General features: G+C 38.8%; 1 protein-coding gene across 2 annotated transcripts in view; it reads right to left on the bottom strand.

The window, feature by feature from the left end:
* Window positions 1–23,541, bottom strand: part of stx1a.L (syntaxin 1A L homeolog) — a 90,882-nt gene that overhangs the window by 38,500 nt on the left and 28,841 nt on the right. For both annotated transcript variants that reach the window (XM_018246184.2, XM_018246182.2), the window contains exons 2-3: window positions 10,121–10,198; window positions 9,203–9,302 (exon numbers count right to left, since the gene is read on the bottom strand). In XM_018246184.2, coding sequence (XP_018101673.1) covers window positions 9,203–9,302; window positions 10,121–10,198 — 178 coding nt within the window. The remainder of the gene's footprint in view (window positions 1–9,202; window positions 9,303–10,120; window positions 10,199–23,541) is intronic.

The raw sequence follows: 23,541 nt of genomic DNA, 5'->3' as shown, positions 1-23,541 counted from the left end.
CCTACATCCAGTGACTCCATGCAGAGTGGCCGATGATATCAAATAACAAAACACTCATGATATGAGCTTGAGAAGCTTAATATTTGTGCAAATGAAAGGGGATGGTTTAAATCCATTTCTTGCTAATATAGGCTGTCTTTCCTAGAAAGGAGAGTTGTTTAGATCTGGTCAGCACAAGACTGCATAACTGCTAGCTAATGGACTTTCTATAATCACAAACCAATTAAGTCCCTTGCCTTCAATGAACAGTTACAGCCTGCAAGCTGGGAACATTCTCTAATGAGTAGACACTACAGATAACATATAACATAACATACTACAGATAACATACCCCAGGAGTGTTTATTAACACTAATAAATATGTCACTTGTTAGAAGGTACATACTTATGTATGAGGGACAAAGGAGCACTATGTTTGAAAATCAAAGCGAAGTTGCGCTAGTGCTAATTATTCAAGCAAATCGAAGTTACGCTAGCGATGCCTAATTTGCATATGGCACCAAGTTAAAGTAGAATGGACGTATATGTAGCAGCAAATACATTACACTACACAAGCCTGGGAAAGCTTCATAAAATAAAATAGAGTTGTTATTTTGCCCACTGTATAGTTTAGGTGCCATATGTTAGGAAATGTAGGGGGGGGAGGAGAGTATCCCCAAAAAAAATTATGATCTTTTTCAGCCTATCACCCTTAAAAAAGTAAAATACGCCAGCATGTTTGAAGCAAGTCCTATCTAATCTATTGCACTTCGCCTGGTCTGAGGTGGCGAAGGCAAGTCTGGCGCAAGAGGTAACGTTCAGTAAAATACGCAAGTTAGTGAATTAGCGTAGTTACGTCCCTTAGCCATAGCACAACTTGCCTGGTGTAAGGGTGCGAAGTAGTGCTAGAGTAGGTCCACTTTCCGTCCGTTAGTAAATCGCGAAGTGGCAAAATTACATCACTCTGGCGAGTTTTCGCTAGCGTTAGCCTCTTCGCCCTTTAGTAAATTTGCCCCAATGTCGGATCTCGGCTTGCGTTTCAGATGGAATTATATAAAGGTGGTAGCAAATGGATACAATAAAGGGCATAATAACTATAAAGTAGATAATGTTTAGAGAACTTGAAAGCAAAATTAAAAAAACTGACATTCTACTTAAGCTGGCCATAGATGCAAATATAAAGTCGCATGAATATTCGATTCGTACTATATTTGGACCATGTGTGGATCGTCCCGACATTTTTTGTGCCATAGACGGTCGATTGTTTAGTCGACAAGTTAAAAGATTTCTGTAATAATAATTAGGGATGGGCGGATTTGACCAGTTTCGTCTCGCCAAAAATTTGCCGCCGGCGAAATGTCGCGGATGCCCATTAAAGTCTATGGTCGTCAAAAATTTTTTGTCATGCGGCAAAATATTTTTTGATGCGCGGCTTTTTTTTTTTTTTTATGCACGACGCCATACAAGTCTATGGGCGTCATTTTTGCGGGGAAACAAAGCGAAAAAGTTCGTCTGTCCCTAATAATAATATCTCTGCATGTTTTGCTGTATCTACATGAATGGCCAAAACATTGTTTGATTTGTTCTTTTTACTACTTTATTTCATCTGAATGGTTAGTGGTAGGTCGGGAGATTGCAACGAATGATCAGCTGTCGGACATAAAGATGTATCTGCAGGTCTCTGGCCAGCTTTAGATTCAACCCAGAAGGGAAATGCAAGTCATTTAAAAACTATAACAGATAAAAAATGAAGACCATTGGAAAAAGTTAATAATCCGACATTCTATAATATATTATATAATGTTGGCGAAAATTTGAGTTTCAGAAAGACACAAAAAAAATTGCCGTACAAACCGAATTTTTAATGCTGATAAATAAACGACAGTGGCATTTTTTAAGTGGAGAAGGACCAGTAATATCACTTTTTTATAACATAAACTTCAATGGGATTCACCTTTCACTGTGAACAAAGGGAGGCCCGTTGCATAAGGCAAACCAGTATGGGGCAATATTAGTGAAAATTAAATGCCCTTAAAGTCTTCATAGAGCTAATGGTCTCTCCAACAAGAGGAGATACCCGATCAGTGAAATATATCAGCATAATAAGGAAAACTTAAAGTGTGAACTTAAATAAAAGTCTTAAACAGAATTTTTTTTTTTCACAAATAAGAACAAACGATTACAATTTCATACTGTAGTATTCTTCATTAGACAGCTATTACACTGGGAATTCAAATTGCCCATAGCACATGCTTAAAATATGCTTTATGCTAGAGAATTCTTTTGATGCAAAAATAACTCAGATTATAAATTCACAATCTTTCCTCCTCTGCCAGATAGGGGAGATAGGTATATATATATAATATATATATAAATTAATTTCTAATTTCATTGCGTTAAACAATTAACATTCTGTTAAATCTGAACTTTGCCGAAAGGGCTATGATTTGGGCAAATCCCAAACCTGATATGAACAGGTATAGCATCTCTTATTTAGAAACCCAATATCCAGAAAACTCTCAATTATGGGAAAGTCATCTCCCATTGCTTTCCCTTTTCTCTGTAATAAAACTGTACAGGTACTCCAATATAATCAAATAATCCAGTTTTTTCTAAATGATGAACCTTTTCTCTGTAATAATAAAACAGTAGCTTGTACTTGATCCAAACTAAGATATAATTAATCCTTATTGGAACAGAAAAAGCCTATTTGGTTTATTTAATATTTACATGATTTTCTAGTAGATTTAAGGTATGAAGATCCAAATTACTGAAAAGTCCTGAACATTCTGGATAACAGGTCCCATACCTGTACTTGTACTTGATCCTACCTATGCTTCATAAAATCATTACTGGTGGCAAAACAAATCTATTGGGTTTATTTAATGCCTTTATGTCATTTTGCAGATTTATTGTATGGTGATCCAGATTACAGAAAATCCTATTATGTGGAAAAGCTCAGAACCCAAGTATTCTGGATAATAGATGGCATATCTTTATAATATGCTTGGTGTAGTTTATAAATGAGGTTGTACAGGTATGGGACCAGTTATTCAGAATGCTTGAGACCTGGGGTTTTCTGAATAATGGATCTTTCTGTAATTTGGATCTTCAAACCTTAAATCTACTAGAAAATCATGTTAACATTAAATAAACCCAATAGGCTGGTTTTGCTTAAAATAAGGATTCATTCGATCTTAGTTTGAATCAAGTACAAGCTACTGTTTTATTATTTAAAGAAAATCATTTTTAAAAATTTGGATTATTTGGAGAAAATGTACTCTATGGGAGAAGGCCTTTCCGTAATTTGGATCTGTATATAAAATGCAGATTACTATCTAACTACTATATATAACAAGCGGAGGTCTGTCTCGTAGTGATGGGCGAATTTCTCCCGTTTCTCTTTGCCGGAAAATTCGCAAATTTCCCGCAAAATGGCGAAAATTTAGCAAAGAGCGAATTTTGGCGCCGGCGTCCAAATATTTTTGATGCTGGTGACAATTCTAACACCCATTAAAGTCAATGGGCACCTAGAGTTGTCGCTGGCGTCAGATATATTTCGACGCCAGTGTATTTTCGCTGGTGAATTTTTGTGTCAATTTTGCAAATTTATTCGCAAATTTATTGTCTAGTGCAAAGTATAATATGTAGAGCTTTTAAGGGATGTTGTTTGTAACATGCGGACATTTGCAAGGTAAGGTCATGTACAATATGCTGAGCTTTAGCTGATGCGCAATAAGCAGATATTTATATGATGGCTTGCATAATGTACAAGCTTTATCCAGTGCTAAGTATAGTAATATGAACATTACCTACCTTCACATGTAGATATAGCTGTGCATACTATAAATGGCAACACACATAGATCTGATTTTTATTTATTTTTATTGATGTATTTGATATACAGAGCAACATCTGATTTAGAAGAAACCACAATTAACTCCTTTTCTCATAATAAAATTAAAATCATTTTCTAAATCCATTTAGAACAGACACAGATCATGACACGGGGTAGTAGCCTTGCACAGCTCTTCTCAATAAACGTAATCAAGTTGGAGAATGGCATATTTTAGATACTAGATATTCAGCTTGAAAAAGGAACTAAAATGTTCTTATGATTATTTTAGCCGACAAAGGTATCACCTTTATACCACCTTTTTGTTATTTTAAATTAGATTCTGCTTCAGCACTTCTGTATGGGATATTCTCTAAATGGACTACTGTCCTTAGTGGTGTGCTATTGGGTTTTTATTCTGCGGCTTCCTTTGATCTTTTTATCAATGTGAGAATTGAAAGTAATGAATCTGTGTTTGCCTGTGACACAACACAACATAGAATAGAGGTATGGGACCAGTTATCCAGAAAGCTCGGGACCTAGGATTTTCCGCATAACTGATCTTCCATAATTTGGATCTTTATACCTTAAGCCTACCAATAAAGATTAATTATATCTTCGCTTGAAACAAGTACAAGGTACGGTTTTATTATTACAGAGAAAAACGGAAATAAAAATGCGTATGATTTGGATAAAATGGAGTCCATGGGAGATGGCCTTCCCGTAATTCTGGATAATGAGTTTCTGGATTACAGATTTCATACCTGTATTCTAATCTGTATGAGAATGTATCATCCTTGCAAGAGAATCTGGACAAATGTATCACCGTTAGTATCAAATAAAATTATGGGGCAGATTTATTAAGGGTCCAATTTAATATTCGTATTAGAATTTTCCATTTTTTTTACGGTCAAACTGTCAAATTCAACCAGGGATTTTTTCAAACTCGATTCGAGCTTTTTTAACAATTCTAATTAAATTTTCAAAATTGATCATACTCTTCGAATTCGACTATTCGCCACCGAAAACCTGCAGAATAATTGTATAAGTCAATGGGAGAGGTCCAGGGATCAATTTGGAGATGTCTGTAGCCTTCCTGATATTCGAGTTTTTTTTCAGTGAAAAAAACTCAAATCAAGTTTTTTGGTAAAATTCCGCCGCGTTTTAAGAATTCAATTTTTTTAATTTAAATTTCAAATTGAATCGAATTTAAGGGAGTAAAAAAAACCTCACATGAATTCGACCCTTGATAAATGTGCCTCTTAATGTAGATAAATATAACGCTATGTATTAAGGGTTTAAAATTATACTGTAAAATACATTCTTCTTATTGCATTTCTGGAAGTATGTACATTTCTGATAGAGAAGGCAGGTGACCAAGCACTTCATTTAAGCCGGGACATCTTGAATGAGTTAGGAGCAGGCAGCCCCATAAGGGTTATGTGGGTGTTAGTATTTTGTTAGGAGCCAGACATTAAAGGGACTGGCATTGTGGATTTATTAAACGTAATTTCCATTTTGTGTCTTGCCCGCTCTTTTATTAGTTTCCAAAAGCGAGGCCTTTAAAGAGAGTACATGTTTATTTTTATGGCAAGTATGTGAAAGCCTTAATAGGTGGGAAGAGCTTTAGCGGGATCTTTTATGTAACAATTCTTTAAGTAAAACCAACCAAATGGCTGGTAGCAATGGTACATCCAGATAACAGTTGATATGCACTACAGGGGACCAGGGCCGCCATCAGGGGGGACAAGTGTCCTGGGCAGTTTTGAAAGAGCCAGGCCCTCCTTGCGAGCGCCGAAGCCTGTGGCCATTTTCTAAGTCCCGAACAGCCGTAATGCGGAAGTGCCGGAAAGCCAAACAGCCGAAGGAACCGAAGCCACGAAAACAGCTGAAACCAAACTCCCGATGCGGCAAAAAGACCCGAAGTCAGGAAAACAGCTGAAATTGAAGTCCTGAAGCGGCGAAAAGACCCAAAGTCACGGAAGGAGGCGAAGATGAAGTCCTGAAGCCATGAGTTCAATTCCACTGAACACTAATTTGTGTTTTTATTTATTTATTTTTTTAATTCCCTGGCCAGCAATGTATTATTTTAATATTCTTTAGGCCCCTGCCACCAATGTTTTTATAAAAAATATTTTTTCTGAGGCCCCAATTTTTTTAACTTGGCACCAATGTTTTTTTTAAAAAAACAACAGTTTTTCTAACTTGTAAGAGGGGCCATGTTGTTTTAAAAAATATTTTTTGGAGTCCCAATTTTTTTTAACTTCTAAGGTGCCATGGCGCCGATGTTTTTTTTAAAATATTCTTTGGGGCCCCAATTTTTTTTAACTTGTAATCGGGCCATGGCGCCAATGTTTTTTTTTTAAAAAAATATTCTTTGGGGCCCCAATTTTTTTTAACTTGTAAGGGGCCATGGCATTAATGTTGTTTTTAAAAATATTCTTTGGGGCCCCAATTTTTTTTAACTTGTAAGGGGGCCATGGTGCCAATGTTTTTTTTAAAAAAATATTCTTTGAGGCCCCAATTTTTTTTGAAAATAGGGTTTATTGGAATTCCTGCTGGTAAAAACCTGACGCGTTTCGGGAGTTATCCCTTAGTCATAGGCTAACCTATGACTAAGGGATAACTCCCGAAACGCGTCAGGTTTTTACCAGCAGGAATTCCAATAAACCCTATTTTCAGAAGTGCCGTCTGCCTTTCGAGTTATTGTTGTGTTTACAGTGGGGACACTGTTGGACGGAGCACCTGACTTGAGGGGAGAGCGGTGAGCATGTGCGGTCCTTTTTTGCCTTTCTACCCAATTTTTTTTAACTTGTAAGGGGGCCATGGCACCAATGTTGTTTTTAAAAATATTTTTTGGCGCCCCAATTTTTTTAACTTGCAAGGAGGGCCCTGGCACCAATGTTTTTTTGTAACTTATAAGGGGGCCCTGACCATCAATACCTTTTTATAACTTGTGTGTGGGGGGGGGGGGTGTTACTTTTTTAGCGCTGATGTCTGTGTGGTTCTTTTAACTGTGATGTGGGCGGGATCTGGGGTGGGGCTTGGGCACCAGTGTGGGCGGGGCCCCGAAAATTTTGTTGTACGGGGCCCCGTGATTTCCAATGGCAGCCCTGCAGGGGACATTGTTAAAGGGGAACTAAACCCTTAAAAATGCCTTATTTTATATACTGCCAGCCTAAAGTTTCACCTTCTTAATAGCAGCAATGATCAAGGACTTCAGACTTGTCACAGGGGCAGGCCCGGATTTGCGGCAAGGCCGCATAGGCCCGGGCCTAGGGCTGCAAAAAAATAGGGGCGGCATGCCGCCCAGCCGCATTATGGGGACGCGTGCATCCCCATTCATTTACAGCAGCTGCGCCGGCGTTTTTTCGCTGGCACGCTGGGAAGGGGAGGTGAGGTGGGCGCTAGGACCGCACGGCCGCCTGGTCGGACTGTGCGGCCTAGGGGCGCGCCTCATTGAAATCCGGCGCTGCACAGGGGGTCACCATCTTGGAAAGTATCTGCAACACTCACATGCTCAGTGGGCTCTTAGGGGTTGTCACTAATTCTCAAGCAAAAAATGATGTTGGTCTGTAATATAAGATGATGCTACAAGGCGGATTATTAGATTATCATGCTAGTTGCTGTGCTGCCATGTAGTAATGTCTATTAATTACTAATCAGCCTTATAGTGTGACATTTATATTCTATGTGTATTATATATTGTGAGTGAGTCCCTAAGCTCAGTAAGTGACAGCAGCACAGAGTATGTGCAGTGAATCAGCATTAAAGAAGATGGGGAGCTACTGGGGCATCTTTGGAGACAGAACTTAACTGCTAAAGGGCTGTGCTTGCTTAGGGCTGGTACAAATGCTCAAAACATAATGTACAACATTTCTAGCTACTTCTTTAGTTACGCTTTAGTTCTCATTTTAATGCTAGCAGCATGAAATCCAGCAATATAAATGGGTTTACCTACTGGAACAATGTGTGTAAATGCCATGCACAAAGGGGCCCATTTACTTACAGTAGCTCAAGTGAAGGAATAGAGGAAAAAAACTTCGAATGTTTTTTTTTGACTACTTCGACCATCGAATGGGCTACTTCGAATCGAGCTATTTGAACTAAAAATCGTTCGAGTATTCGTTAGTCGAAGTACTGTCTCTTTAAAATAAAATAAAACTTCGCCCCCCCTAGTTCGCCACCTAAAAGCTACCGAAGCCAATGTTAGCCTATGGGGTCCCCATAGGCTTGGCTATCTTTTTTTGGTCGAACAAAAATCGTTCAATCGATGGATTAAAATTCTTCGAATCGTTCGATTCGAAGGATTTAATCGATTTTTCGTTCGTTCGAACGAATATCGCTAAATCCTTCGACGTCGAAGGATTTAACTTCGACAGTCGAATATCGAGGGTTAATAAACCCTCGATATTCAACCTTAAGTAAATTTGCCCCAAAGTGTTTATGGCTATTTGTTCTTATAGATACTAGTGCCTTGCACCTAGACTGGTGTATAGCAGATGCATGGTACAGCATAATTACATTGGAGCCCGGGACTTAGATACCTTGAACAGTGGGTAAATACAAGGTTCCCTTTGTGTGTTCAACCTAGATGAACCAGTTGTGTAATTTGTTGTATTCACCCCTCCCCTGGCAGATTTGATCCATAGGGCGATGCCTATCATATTGTACACCCCAGTAAACTCTTTCCTGGTCCATTAAAACCTTCTAGAGCCCTATCTAGTAAGTCGTATTTATTTCCAGTGCACATGAAGGTTTATTGTGATCTAGGGAGAAGATTATGGCTTTTTTTTTTTTAGTTTGACAATTTAGGGGACAGATTTATCATGAGAGATTAGATCTCATCACAGAAAACTGGCAGTGAGAGGATATTTCAACCCACAGTATTAATAGACGGCTAATCAATGTCTGTTGATAATTGTTACACCTATATGATGTCACACACTTACCCAACAGGGTATAATGCTAAACACGGCTAATTGCTGGGTGGTGCAGCCACTTTATTACTACTGTAAATAGTTCCCTACTAAACCTAACACTGTAAAATGTGCATAAGGAGCACTGCCGGATCCTGAAATAACAAACTGTCTTTAACTTTCGACATCAAAATATAATCCTACCGGCAGCCACTTCCCATAGCTGCCCTATGGCACAATACTTTGCCCTTAATTCAGAAGCATCATATACCAAAGGAATGGAATATTTTTGTTCTTTGATATAACTTTTAAGTTATAAGAGTCAAGTGGCTTTTTTCCCCCTCAAGAAAGGCAGTGGAGATTGGATAAGGAAGCTGTAGTTTGCCTTTGAAACTGTACCTACTAATTGGTAAGGCACACATGAACACATGTTAGAATAACACATACATGACTAACTGGTTCCACTTACTTTCATCAGGGTTGGGTGAAGCAAGAATAGCACTGTGTTTCCTTTTAACTTCCTCCACATTTTCAGCGATCTTGTCAATGAAACCTCTGATCTCTTCAACCTGTAAAAATGAAAGCACGTCATTATAATGTCAGAGATGCAGAAAAGCGCTAGAATATCTTGCAGCGGAAAACCCAAAGGCTTGGCTGAAAAATAAGCAAGCAAAAAAAGAATATATACAGGAATGGCACCTGTTATCCGGAACACTCAAAAACTGGGGTTATCCATATTAGGGATCTTTCCATACATGAAATCTAGTAGAAAATCATGTAAACATTAATTTAACCCAAAAGGATTGTTTTGTCTCTAGTTAGGAAAAATGATATCTTAGCTGGAGGTCAAGTAGAAGGTATTGTTTTATTATTAAAGAGAAAAATATTTCATTACATACCTGTCATCCAAATGACTCAATACCCTACAGGTGATGCTTCTTCTACTTGAAAACACCTCAATTTGTTGGTGCAGCCTCCCTAATTTCTAGACTCCATTCCCAATGGAGTGTTCGCAGCAAAAATATTCTGTTTTTAAAGAACTTTTGTGTCACTCCAGGAAAAATTATATCAGTATCCCGTTAAAGGACAAGGATTATTAATCAGCGCAACCCTAAAGGCAGGTGTACAATGAAAGAAATGTGTATAGAAAACGGGTCCGCACACACATTGGTTAATGCAGTCGGGGAGTATCCCCTTTTATTCAGCCACCAAACATTAACCAGTGTGTGCGGATCCGTTTTCTATACACACTCGTTGCTAAGGGACCCGGCCGGGTCAACGGAAGAAACGCACCACCAGTTGCAGGATTGGTGAACTACAGGTGTGCGGTAGGAGAAATTACATTACAATGAAAGAAAAGCATTTGTAGCATTTGCAGAGAACATACCTGTTCAAAAAATTCATCCATGAAACGATCTCGATCCAAACTCACAGCAACCTCATCATCTTCATCGCTATCCTTTGCCTGCAGAAGGAAACAGCCTGAGTAATATAGTAGCATCATGAGCCTAAGCAGCAGGCTACTGTTTGAATCGAAACATAGGCTTGAGGGGTATTTGATATCTATGCATAACTATATAAGGGGATAATATAATTGCGTCACCAGTGCTCCAGGTTGCGGCTGGGAGGCATGCCACCCCTAAAAACTTCCCGCCAAGAATGCCTGGGAGCTGGGGTTTATCACTTAAAGGGTGTTTCTCTTAGCATCACCTACACTAGAACATGCAAATAGTTCAAATAAACCCAATAGTGCTATTTTGACACCGATATGGATTTATGCAGCTTAGTTAGGCTCATGTATAAGCTATTGTTTAATTATTACAGCGAAAAAGGAAATAGAAACTAAATATTTGATAAATGGATTATGGGAGATGGCCTTCCCATGCTTTCTGCAAATCAGAAACCCATAGCTAAATTTAAACAAGTTTGCACATTTATAGCTGAAAGTGAACTAGTACCCCAGCTAGGACCATGCTAGTCCTAACTTTATTTTTGTTACTAAAGCTTCCACCCAGGTTGTTACATTCCAACACTGTTTCTGTTACATTTCCAGCACTGTTAATTATATGTTCTCTAAACTAACAATGCCTTCTCCCACTGCTGCTGCTGAATCTATGATATGCTGTGATAGGGTTTGAGTCTGGGTAAACTAGGCCTTTTTGCAAAATAGAACATATTCAAATTTTTATCTCTTCTGCTTATTTCTGTAAAGAAAAAAAAAATCTTTCAGCATAAGTGATGTAGCATGACAATGCTTCAGCTCCGACAAGAAATTATCCTTCTCGATCCAAGCAGCAACATTTAGGAATATAGGGTCCAAATGATTACTTAACCACCCATTTCCAAAACCATTGTAAACCTAAATGGGAACTACTTCAAAGGGAGATCTAATGGAGCTTTTTGTGGTCTACTAGTAGATTGTGATTACTTTTTGGGTCCCCACGTTTTATAAATAAACTCTGCACCAGTTTTCCTTTGGAAACTACACTGATTTTTTTTTTTTGTGGACACCTGCTGTTATAGATATTTTTCACTAATTATTTGCTACAAAATGAACTCTATACGTTGTTTAAAAAAACAATTAACAGGCACAGATGCCCCACAAGTTATCCCTTTGGAGAAAACAACAAAATGCAAGAGATGCTCAAAGCTTTGACAATGGGAAACCCATGAAGGCTCATGCTCAAGTGAAGTGAGCAAAGTGCAATTTCAGTCCCAATCAATGTTTTTGCCAAATCTGCGGTTTTCCATAGAATTCCAGCGTCATTGTGGTCACAAAAAGGGAGATGCTATTGACACAACTACACTCTGCTCTGAATATTTTTGACGTTTCCTGCTGTAATTCCCAGTGTTTGGCATGCGAGTGATGTGTGCAACTGAATTGCGGTGATTGACGCAGGGACAGATGGAACCCTGGAGCCACCGCCTGGACTGAAAGTGGTGGTAACTCCATGGTTTCTCAGTGTCAATAGGTGCAGCAGCGCTCCAGTTAACACATGGTAGGAAGGACTGAGCATTGCTGAGCGCAACTATACGCACATGCAAGGAGCACATTTTGACCAAAAAAAAAGTGGTGTTATACACAACTGTCTGCAGGGACTGAGACTGCAACTGCAGATGTACATGAGCCCTATAATGTGAGTAATGGGTAGCAATTCTGTCAAATAGTCAAAACAGTTCTTAAAATAATGTAATTTATGGTCATGCTTGAAATGGAACAGATTCTTGTGGCAATTATGATATAGTAGAAAGCATTACTCCCATTTTTTGCACTTAAGAAAAACACAGTTTAGACTCTAGATCTGTTGGGAGCCCCATAATAAAAACACATTTTTGGCTGGCGTCACACTGAAGCCAAATATAAATACCATTTAAGAAAGTTACAGTTGGGGAAGGTGGCTTTCAGCCAGGGTGGATAGTGAAGTAATAACTAATCACACGTTGATGTGCTTGTGTCATTTGTGATTTGTGGGAGTGTAACAATAGTAACATTTTCCATGATATCTTAGCAATTAGTGGTGTGATCTATCACACATTCCTTCATCCCTTTTTTTATGTGCCCTTTCCTATTTGGGTATGATGCCACCCTACAAATACTTTAAGGTGTTTAATATCTATATAATCAGAGCTGACATTGGCTTATGACAGCTGGACAATATGGAAGGGTGTCATTCGAAATGGCAGATGAAGTTCAGTGCAGGCGAGAATAAGAATATGCACCGTGGCTTCTGAAAAAAACCAAGCTACTTACAAAAATAAAGGAACAAATACAGTCCTGTTAAACAGTGTCAGACTGGGCGAGCAGGGCATTGGCCAAAAACCCAGTTGGCCCAATGGACCCAGACCCTCTCCCCCAACTGGACTGTCCCTTCTCCTCTCAACCAGCCAGACCCAATCACAGGTAGGAGGGAAGTACACACCACCGCCATTGCACATGGGAGGGGGGGGGTGGCAGCGGTTCAAGCTCTCTACTCTACTTCTGTCCATGCCTCTAACTCCAAGACAGGGAATATTCGAATACAGACAGGCAGAATTTGTGGCAAGACCACAAAAGCCCGGGCCTAGGGCAGAATGCTGAATTTTGTTGGAAGCACTGGGGATGTGCTGCTGCTTAAAATGACTGTGCACCTAATCCCTAGTGCTCCAGAGGGTGCAAGCTCCTGGGGGGGGGGGACTCTCTGGCCTAGGGGCAGCCCAAATAAAAATCCAGGTCCGGATGCAGAGGAGGAATGTTCTTCCCAAGTCTGACCCATACCAAAACCTAACCCACAATGGACACCCAAATTTCAACCGAAACCTTCCCAACCGGCAGTAAACCCATGGGTCCTCACAAGTTTTGGGTTGACACACACATCATTATTGCTTGTCATTCACATGCATTGAAACCACCTGTGACCACTTGTAACAATAGGTTTTAAGCCTTAAAAACTGTACATTTGTTTTTGAGGATGAAAACCACCACCCACCAGCGGTATAGAGGGGTATTGAGCATTTCCCTAAAATATACCTGCAGAGAAAGTGTATCTGCAATTAACCCTTGGATAAACTAGGAAATTCAGGCACCCATTTATTGTTCTTTCCAGGAAAATGAAAGGAATTTGGAAAGCATAAACCCAATGGACTATTAGTTCCGTCACTCTCACAATATTGCGCAATGTGGAATTGATATTAAATATACATTAGTGGGGAGAAAATTGCAAGTAAAACGGTGCCATTTCTCTGACAATATTACACTTTGGAATTGAATTTTATGTGGCATTTTTATATGAGATTTTCCCAGATACACATGAAAAAAAATTCATATATATTAGCTTTCCAGCAATAGGCCTCTCAGTAAATCATGCAAATTACTGTGGGAATAAATCATACAATTTCACTCAGAACTTAGCATATCTATTCACTGCAGGCCAACTTGCCTTTTAGTGAGCTCTAAGTATACACAGATGAAAAGCCCAGAATAATTGAACCCCAGCCTTTACGTCGCTTGGCACAAACAGTTTAACAGACGAAACTACAGTGCTTTTATTTTGTCTCTGTAAAGTCCTTTGAAGTTAAATACACTAGCCATTTGTCATTCCTGCACTTAGAACTCTATAGGGAGCAGTGGTTACTTTATTTTGTATTAAAAGTTGAATATCGGTCGGCTCGTCGATCGGGCTGGACGGAAAAATTTGATTGGGTGCCTTTGAAGACACCCAAACATTGCCATTGTTAGTGCTGGATCGTCAGATACAGGTAGAACTCTATTGTTTCTACCTGTATATCTAACGATTCAGCTCTACACCTGTGTATTGAAACGAACAATCTTTCTATGGTCACCTTAAGAAGCTTTTGTCTTCTGCAAGTACAATGTTTATGGAGTGCTCAGGAATGTACACATAACACACAGTTGTTCATTTGCCTCATTTATTAAGACCAAATGCAATGATGCTTCCTCAAGTAGTTGCTCAGGCTAGATAAATGTGGGTATCTTTCTTATATTAAAATATATTGTTTTATTACCAATACTAACTCCTGATTTTTTTCTATCACTAGTCTAGTAAGAAGTTCTGCCCATTTAAAGGTGTCCCATCCCTTGATGTCCCTATCCCTTTAGCTGGCCTTGTTTGGTAACAAATTCAGATATTTGCCCGAGTCAGCTACTCATGCAGAAGGCCTAAGCTGGCCATTTCAATCATTTGACCCTCATGACAACTTGGACAATATGGGAGTCTATGAAGACCAATTTGACCCCATGAAAGTCACAAAACAGTCTGAATTTTCAAACCTCCCGAACAATAATGTAGCCAATAACCATCTCTGATGTCAAAACTTCACCTACATGAGGCACAAACCCCACCCCCAAATGTCATAACCCCACCCCCTATGTCACTGCTCCTGCCCTGATGCCATTATCCCACCCCCTTGTTTGGTTTTTGCAAAAATAGAGATGGCAACCCTATGGGGAGCACAATCGTGGATTCCAAACACAGGCCAGCTGTACAAGTTAGCTATACACAAGCTGACAAAAGCTGCCAACTTGGCCACTTCAGACTGTCAGCTGCTTCTGTTGGCCCATGTATGGCCTTGTATGTTATCCTGGTAAAAAAAACCACATTTTTCAATTCAGTTTGCAGTCTGTGTAGAGACTTAGGCTTAATGTACATGAGTAATTTGAAGTTTTGCATCTGCAAAGACTTATTTCAGAAGGAATTCCTGTTGTTTTTACCTGGGAAAGAGGGGTATCAAAACAACAAATATAATTCAGTGCACTATTGGGGTAATGTAATGAAAGGTGCAAAGTTTGGTACTAATCACTTATAGTAACCAATAAGCAGGAAGCATTTACTGGTCACCTGTTTCACATACATCTTATTGGTTGCTGCACCTGGGCAAACTAAGAGTCTATTGGGGGTATAAGCCTGACTTTTCATTGGATTTCATATCTCTATATTGTCAGCATACTCGCATCCTTGTTTAAGTTGTTGAAAACTGCTGCAACCGTATGAGGCAACCCTTAACTCACATCACCATAGCTTTTATTCACATAGTAAAATGCTCCTCTACTCATTGTTTTAAATAACCTGAATGTAAGACATTCACCTAAAACCCACAGTGGATTTAAAAGAAACAGACGCATGGAGACTGTACTGAGTATTCCTTATCAGCAAAACACGAGTGGAGTAGTAATATAAAATGATGTTGCACCAATAATGCTCACTGAAATGAAAAAAAAAAATTAGGAGACATTGTTGGGAACATACCAGGCAATAAAGCTTCACATTTCCTGTAAAATGGAACTACATACCAATGAAAATGTATGCCCTGCATGAAGATGAATATATGTGTACACATATATCCTCCAAGGTGTGGAATTTTTCGATATTACCAAGTTACGTTTATATAAACAATATTATGACTTACCAAATATTTTACTACTTATAGCAAACCTCAATTTAAAAAGAACCATCCATAAAATGTAATTTGAGCTATATAGCACTGGAATATTTATGACCCATGGGTACACGGGAGACTATCACTGAAAACATAATGCATGCTGTACATGAAGAGGGCTAATTAGCTGCTATACTATGTTGAAGTATGAATAAAAATATGTTGAACAAAAAAGTCTATCTTTGGAGAGCCATATCTAGCTTGTGGTCCTCCAGTTGGAAAGCCCTATTAAATGTGTTACATATTAATGCATTAGTGTCCTTTAATATGGTTTAATTTGGAAGGAAAGCATATGCCTGAGGTTACTGAAACAATTATTATACCTTACAGTTCCTCATATGACAAAAATGCAAAGCTTATACTCTATGAAGAAGAGATCCTATAAATATGACTTTTAATTGAGCTGTAAATGAAACCTTAGGACACACATTGATCTAAACTACTAAATTTGATTTGATGTAGATTCAGAGAAAAAGTCTGGGCAGGGTAGTTCATCAGTTTTCTGTCTCTCTCTGAGGCACCATGCCAGATGCCACCTTGCTGTTGAAGTCACTTGGACAATATCCAAAGATGTAAAACATGGCACCCGTTATGTGACAATTGAGAGGGAATACAACACCATTCAATTTCTGAACTGAATGGACACAGAACTGGACCAGCAATTTACATACAGAGGAATGCAGTGGTGGATTAAGGACATGTGGGGCCCTGGGCTACCTCCACACAGGGCCCCTTTCTAGGCTACTGCTGGGTCCAGATGTGATCAGATCAAGACACACGTGCACCAGAGATCTCTACACCAGGTCAAGTTTGGCTCATGTCAATGTCGTCTCTGAATCTGCATACATCCAGGTGCATGCATGACTTCTTCTATCAGAAGGTGCATCCGACCGCACCCAGCAGCACAAATAAAGATAGATATTAAAAGAAAAGTAGGCTATAGTCTAAAGGTGGCCATGGATGTAACAATTACGATCTTTCTTAGAAAAGATCTTTCCAAGAAAAATAATTCACTTCAACACACACGTGTAGAGCTGAATCGTCAGATATACAGGTATATACAATAGAATTCTACCTGTATCTGATGATTCAGTAGTAACAATGGCTGATGTTTGAGTGCGTTCAAAGCCACTCAATCAAAAATTTCCGTCCAGCACGATCGACGAGCCGACCAAAGTCTTCTGCTCGTTTCCCACCATACACACACAATTACGGAAATTTGTTTTGTACAATATTATCTGTACATCTATGGCCACTTTTAAGTAGCTTGTGCATTAATCTGCCCCTGCTGGAATGTACCACAATCATGTATTTGAACAAGAAAATATGACTGTGACATCTAGCAACTGGAAAATGATTCTGCTGTCAAAGCCATTTCCCCTTTAGTGGACCCAAAGATGACCGAATGAATACTGCACTCAAATGAAGATTGCTTGTCAATATTTTGTTGTTAAATCACTTTTATCAGGACATAATGAGGGCAAACACTGCACAAGATGAATCATTTCAATTACGGGAGATAGTTACAAAAAAAAAACCTGCAAAGGTCAAACATAATAATGTAGCATATATACAACACATACTGTATAACAAACAATAACTAGGTCACAACACCATTCTGTTACTTTCAAGGAAAACAATGCAAAATATGGATAGAAATCCTACATTCAAAAGCAACAGTAAGGCTATTGTATCACGTAAAATATTTCTTTGCAAAATATTTCTTTGCAAGAAAACGTCCATAGATACTAATGTATATTATAAAATTGTCAAAAACATTGACTTCCATGCAAGTTTTTACTGTTTCACAATTTTCTGAAAACGAGTCAGATACGCCCATCACTACTGCTAAATAAAAAGCTAAATAACTCAAAGACCACAAATAATAATTGAAACCAACTGCAAAAAGAATATCACTCTCAATATCATACTGAAAGTTAATTAAAAGGTGAACAACCCCTTTAAAATCTCTTGCAATTGAAAATTCTTTTTATGTGCTTTAATATAAAGAAGGTTATTTATCAAAGGTCGAATTTTAGACTTCGAACTAACTCACAATTCGAATGATTTCTAATTTAAGAAAAAACCCAATTGTAAAAAGTCAAGAACAGTGTCATTGGGGTAAAAAACGTAATACTAGAATTGATCGAGTTTTCGCCCAGAAAAAAAATTAAAGAGTTTTCGATCGAAACCCACAAAAAAAACCTCATGAAGGCAAAAAACATCTTCAAATAGTTCAAGGGACCTCTGCCATTGACTCCTACATGACTTTGACAGGTTTCAAATGGTGTATTTCCAGGGTCTGGGTATGAGAAATCTTGAAAAATTTGTTTTTTTTATTTTTAAAATTCGAAATTATTATTTTAAAACCGAAAAATCTATTTTTGACTAAATTTTTTTTTTTTGGAAAAAACAACTCGAACCTTAATAAATCTGCCCTCCCAATCAATGAGCAAGGGGTATCTTTATGTTGACAGATTTTTGTGACCTTTCTGATGCATAAGCTGTAAATAGGGTTTGCCACCTTTTAATTAAATTTCCACTGGCCAGTGGAGGGGGCGGGAATAAAAGGCCGGGTCGTGACGTCAAAGGGGGAGGAGCCACAGTGCACGATTGGCCAGAAGCCGGCAGTGAGACTGAGGGGCAGGCCACAGGCTACATTGCCGGTAAATTTGCAATACCGGCCCCGGCAGGTGTTTTACCGGCTAGGCTGGTAAAATACCAGCCGGGTGGCAACCCTATCTGCAAACTATTTTATCTGGGGAGGTAAAAAGGCCTTGAAAACTGTACAGTATAATATTATAAGTAGTATAATATATAATATGTAGTATAATATAGTATAGTAGTATAAAAAGTTGAACCAATAGTTTTGCATTTAAAGAAGCCATGCTTTCACTAGTTATACTAGTTATGTTTAATTAGTATTTTTCAGCTACAAATTCTAGGCAGGAACAGTTCAAGGCATCATATACAGCTACAGAGAGAATAAAAAAGCAGACAAAACCATCTCTCTATCTGGAAACCACTGCAATATTTCCATATTAGAGCTCTTGGTAGAGGAGACTTGATTACTAAAGAGAGGAACTGTCACCGCTGTGTGCTTGATGTTCTATGTGGGAAGGCAGAGATGCTCCCACCTCCCTCCCAGTATAAGAGAATTACTGGCGTGAGAGAGTAGAGCTGACACTGTCATAAATCATCCTCTCTAAAAGAGCTGAACTGCAGATGAATCTATCCTCCCACTTGTGCACCGTTGTAAATATATATATATATATATACTCAACAGAGGAAGGCAAGCCAGGGCAGCCAATTATTCCTGCAATGGGAGCATAAGTGAGAGAATGAACAAGATCACCACAACTAGAAAAGGGCATCACAACAGAATCACTGTAGTCTTCATTGCAAACTATTGATGTGCCAAGCCTTGTAATCAAGCTGTAACACTGCCTTAATGTCAGACCAGCAGAAGTATCAAAGGAGTAACATGCCAAGTCTTCTAATGGTGCTGAAACAATGCCTAGAAGTAAGGCCCACATATACACGATCAGCAGGAAAGTCATGCTCTTAATTATTCTGATAATGAGTAATAATTAATAGGGATCGGCAAATGAAGACAGCTGATGGCAGTTGGGCATGCGAAGAACAGCTTTGGTTTATAAGCAGCTTAGCGGCCGTTTCTCTTGGCATTCCCTTCTATAAAAAGTCTGCTATTTTAAAGGGGTGAGCATGCTGTTATCAATGATGCCAAGCCTTTAAGTTAACTTTTAGCATGTTACAGACCGGTAAATTCCAAACTTTTAAATGATAAAAAAAACTGTTTACTTGCCTTCTACTTCAGCCACCTTCCAGCTTTCTAATGGGGGTCACTGACCCCAGCAGCCAAAATTAGTTCCCCTGTGAGGCTACAATTGTATTGATATTGTTACTAGGGATGCACCGAATCCAGGATTCGGACATACAGAGTCTGAATCCTGATTTGCATATGCAAATTATGGGTGGAAAGGGAAATCATGTAACTACTTGTCATAAAACAAAGAAGTAAAAATGTTTTTTCCACTTTTTCCCTTCCCTAATTTGCATTTGCAAATTAGGATTCAGACATCCGAGTTGGTGCATCCCTAATTGTTACTTTCTATTCAGTCCATCTTCTATTCATAATCTTGTGTCAAGAAAAATGAAGTCCAATATCTCTTGGCGATTATAATAGTTCTGCTTTGGCTGTGACTTATAACTAATACAGATATGGGACCGGTTATCCAGAATGCTTGGGAAGTAGGCTTTTTCAGATAAGGGATCTTTTCAGAATTTAGATCTGGATTCATTATATCTTTGTTAAGATCCAGTACAAGGTATTGTTTTTTTTTTATTACAGAGAAAAAAGGATGTTTTTATAAATTTGTATTATTTGATTCAAATTGAGTCTAAGGGAGGTGGTGTTAATGTAATTTCTGGATAATGAGTTTCCAGATAATGGATCCCAAACCTGTACTAAAAATCAGGATGTCAGAATCTATGAAAATCAGAGGGAATCTAAATACATACTGGGGCCTATTTATTATTTAGTGTAAAAAAAAACAAAAAAAAAACCAGTGACAAAATTTGCCCTGCGTGGTCAGGAATTCCCATCTAAAAACCGGCATATGTATTAGTTTTGTACTGTTTTATGGAGACTGCACAGCCCCGCGTACAAAACAGTTGTAACTAAAAGAAGGCACTTGAAAATTGCTATTTTTTCTTGATTCTGGCAGAACGTACTTGCCGCTTTTTTTTTTTTTTTAAAACAAATTTTTTTTAGCGGATTCCTTTTACACCGCATAATAAGCCTCATACTGTATCTTGAAAAGATAGATACATGTATAGGACCTGTTATCCAGAATCCTGGGGTTTTCAAATAATGGACCCTCCTGTAATGTGGATCTTCATACCTTAAGACTACTAGAAAATCATTTCAACATTAAATAAACCCAATAGGCTGGTTTTGCTTAATTATTGTATATGGGATCAAATAAAAGGTACAATTTCATTATTACAGAGGAAAAAGGAAATGATTTTTAAAAACTTTAATTATTTGGATAAAATAGAGTCTATGGGAGTCATCCTGCCCATAATTTGGAGCTTTCTGGATACGGGTTCCTTGATAACAGATCCTATACCTGTACTATGATCAAAACAGTCTGATGATGCTAAATAGAAGAGAAACTATCGCATATGCAACGGTTCAACTAGCAGCCAGTGGGCCATGATACAACAGTAAGTAGAGTATAGCTCTAGCACAGGGTTCTGTACGTTCCACCTGGGTGGGTTCTCAATTGGGGGATGTATGGCATTTAGCCTTGTTTCTAACGGTGGCCATACACGGGAAGATTAAAGCTGCCAATATCGGTCCATTAGACCAATTCGGCAGCTTATCTGCCCTTGAATGGGGAGTTCTGATGGGTCTCCCTGATTAATATCAGGCCAAAAATCGCCAGATATCGATCCGCCAGGTTAGATTTTTTTGGTGATCGAGGGCTGTATTGGCTAGTTGCTGCGGTCCTCCTCCCGTCGGGCGCCTATTTCCTTAGTTGTAATCCGATCGTTTGGTCCTAGGGCCGAACCGTCGGATTAACTCGATATCGCCCTGTCTTCGGTGGGCATATCGAGTTAAGATTCGCTCGTTTGGTGACCTTGCCAAACGAGCGGATCTTTTCGTGTATGGCCACCTTTAGAAAAAGAAGCAAGCGAGATGCCAAAGTTTTAAGCTCAAACACATACAAACACACAAGTATTCTCATGACAATGTTAAGGAAACAATGGTCATTTTATTAGTTGTTCAATTATCCCACAGCAGCTGAGACAAAGGCTTTTCACCTGTACCAATATATTTACAGCACTGCACCTGTCTGGGTAAACATGGCCTTGGTTCTTGTTGGCATGTATAGGCAACGCCTACTCATTGTTTGTCATGCTTCTCACGATTGACAGACACTACAAAGCTGCAGAAGGGGGAACAAGTGTTAAGATTCATGAGTCACTGGAATATAACAGACCATAATGTTGACAGCCCTGAGAATCTTTCCACAGAGCAATCATCTCTAGATCCTAGTTAATTCTACAATGTCTCGTTTACCAGAAAATCGCACAGTGAGACAAATATACATATTTTTTCTTTTGAATCCTGTGCTTGAAAAATCCGGGCTAGGCAGTGTGCTACGTTAAGACACAAGAGAGCAGTGGCTGTCAAACAGTTAAGCCTGTTGAAAAGCTTTGTGTTAGTTAAGACTGACTGGAAAATGAAACGCCATCTGTCCCTAGGAACATCTGGTACAGGTTCCCCCGCCTCTCACTCCTATGGCCTTCCTACTGCAGGTGCTCTGAGAGAATGTACCAGTCCAGGCAGACACTAATTACAGGCAGGTAAATGAAAACACAACACAGACAGACTCCCAAGACATGAGAAACTGAGGTCATCAGCCTCTTCCCTGTCATCAAACCTCCACAATAAGAAACAAGCTTTGTGACTCTATTATAAATGGGATTTGATCACCACCAACTCCTCTCACTTAAATTGGTTCTCAAACTCTTCAGGCACACAAGGATTATTTCAATGTATGACTTAAAAAGAGAGATAGGAAAAGAAACCTTGTTGGTGGGTGTTAGTAATTAAGAGAAACTAAACAGTCATAAACAAGGTTTCTTTTCCTCTCTCTTTTCTAATCTATAATAAATGTATCTTGCAGATAATCTAACCCCCTATCCCAAAAAAGTGGGGGTAACACAGGATGAAGGACCATAGCTGGGGTGTCCGTTGTTTAAAGGAGAAGGAAAGGTTAAAACTAAGTAAGCCTTATCAGAAAGGTCCATCTAAATATACCAGTAAACCCCCAAAGTAATGTTGCTCTGAGTCCCCTGTCAAAAGAAACACTGCATTTCTTTCCTTCTATTGTGTACACATGGGCTTCTGTATCAGACTTCCTGCCTTCAGCTTAAACCTCATTGCCCTGGGCAAGAGCATGCTCAGTTTGCTCCTCTTCCCCCGCCCCCCTCCCTTCTCTACTGTAATCTGAGCCCAGAGCAGGGAAAGACTCAGGCAGGAAGTGATGTCACACCATGTTAATACTGCAGCTCCTATCCTAAACAAACAGAGAGTTTCTAGAGCTTTTTACACAGGTATAGTAAAACATTCTACAGAATAAATATAGCATTCTAGCTTGCACTATTGCAGCTAATCTATTGGCAATACAATGCCTCCGTAGCTTTCCTTCTCCTTTAAGGGGGTTGTTCACCTTAGGGTTACATTTTAGTATGATGTAGAGAGCGATATTCCGAGACAATATGCCATTGGCTTTAATTTTTTATTATTTGTGGTTTTTGAGTTATTTAGCTTTTTATTCAGCAGCTCTCAAATTTTGGTTGCTAGTGTCCAAATTACCCTAGCAACCATGCATTACTGAATAAGAGACCGGAATATGATTAGGAAAGGGCCTGAACAGAAAGAGGAGTAATAAAAACAATACATTTGTAGCCTTGCAAAGCTTTTTTTTTTTACATGAAAACTAGAAAAAGTCAGAAGGCAAATAATAAAAATATACAAAATAAATAAATAATGAAGACCAATTAAACAGTTGCTTAGAATTGGCCATTCTATAACATAATTTGAACTTCATTTACCAATGCTGGTAAAACAGTCCTAATTTTTATGTTTAAACAAGAAGGAAAGGTTCAACTTCACTTTAATGTCCATTTATCAGTCCTCCTAAATGTAATGCCCTATAATATACTGCCAAAAAACAGACCAATCTCATTTTTTTCCCCTGTTCTTTAACAGCTGTGCTGCCATCTTGGTTTGCCATGACATCAGTTCCATCTGGCTGTGGATCATTGTGCGCAAGTCAG

The sequence above is a fragment of the Xenopus laevis genome, chromosome 2L (genome assembly GCF_017654675.1).
Source record: "Xenopus laevis strain J_2021 chromosome 2L, Xenopus_laevis_v10.1, whole genome shotgun sequence".
Classification (NCBI taxonomy): domain Eukaryota; kingdom Metazoa; phylum Chordata; class Amphibia; order Anura; family Pipidae; genus Xenopus; species Xenopus laevis.
Note: the sequence above shows the minus strand (reverse complement) of the source record. Positions and strands in the feature narration are given on the sequence as shown.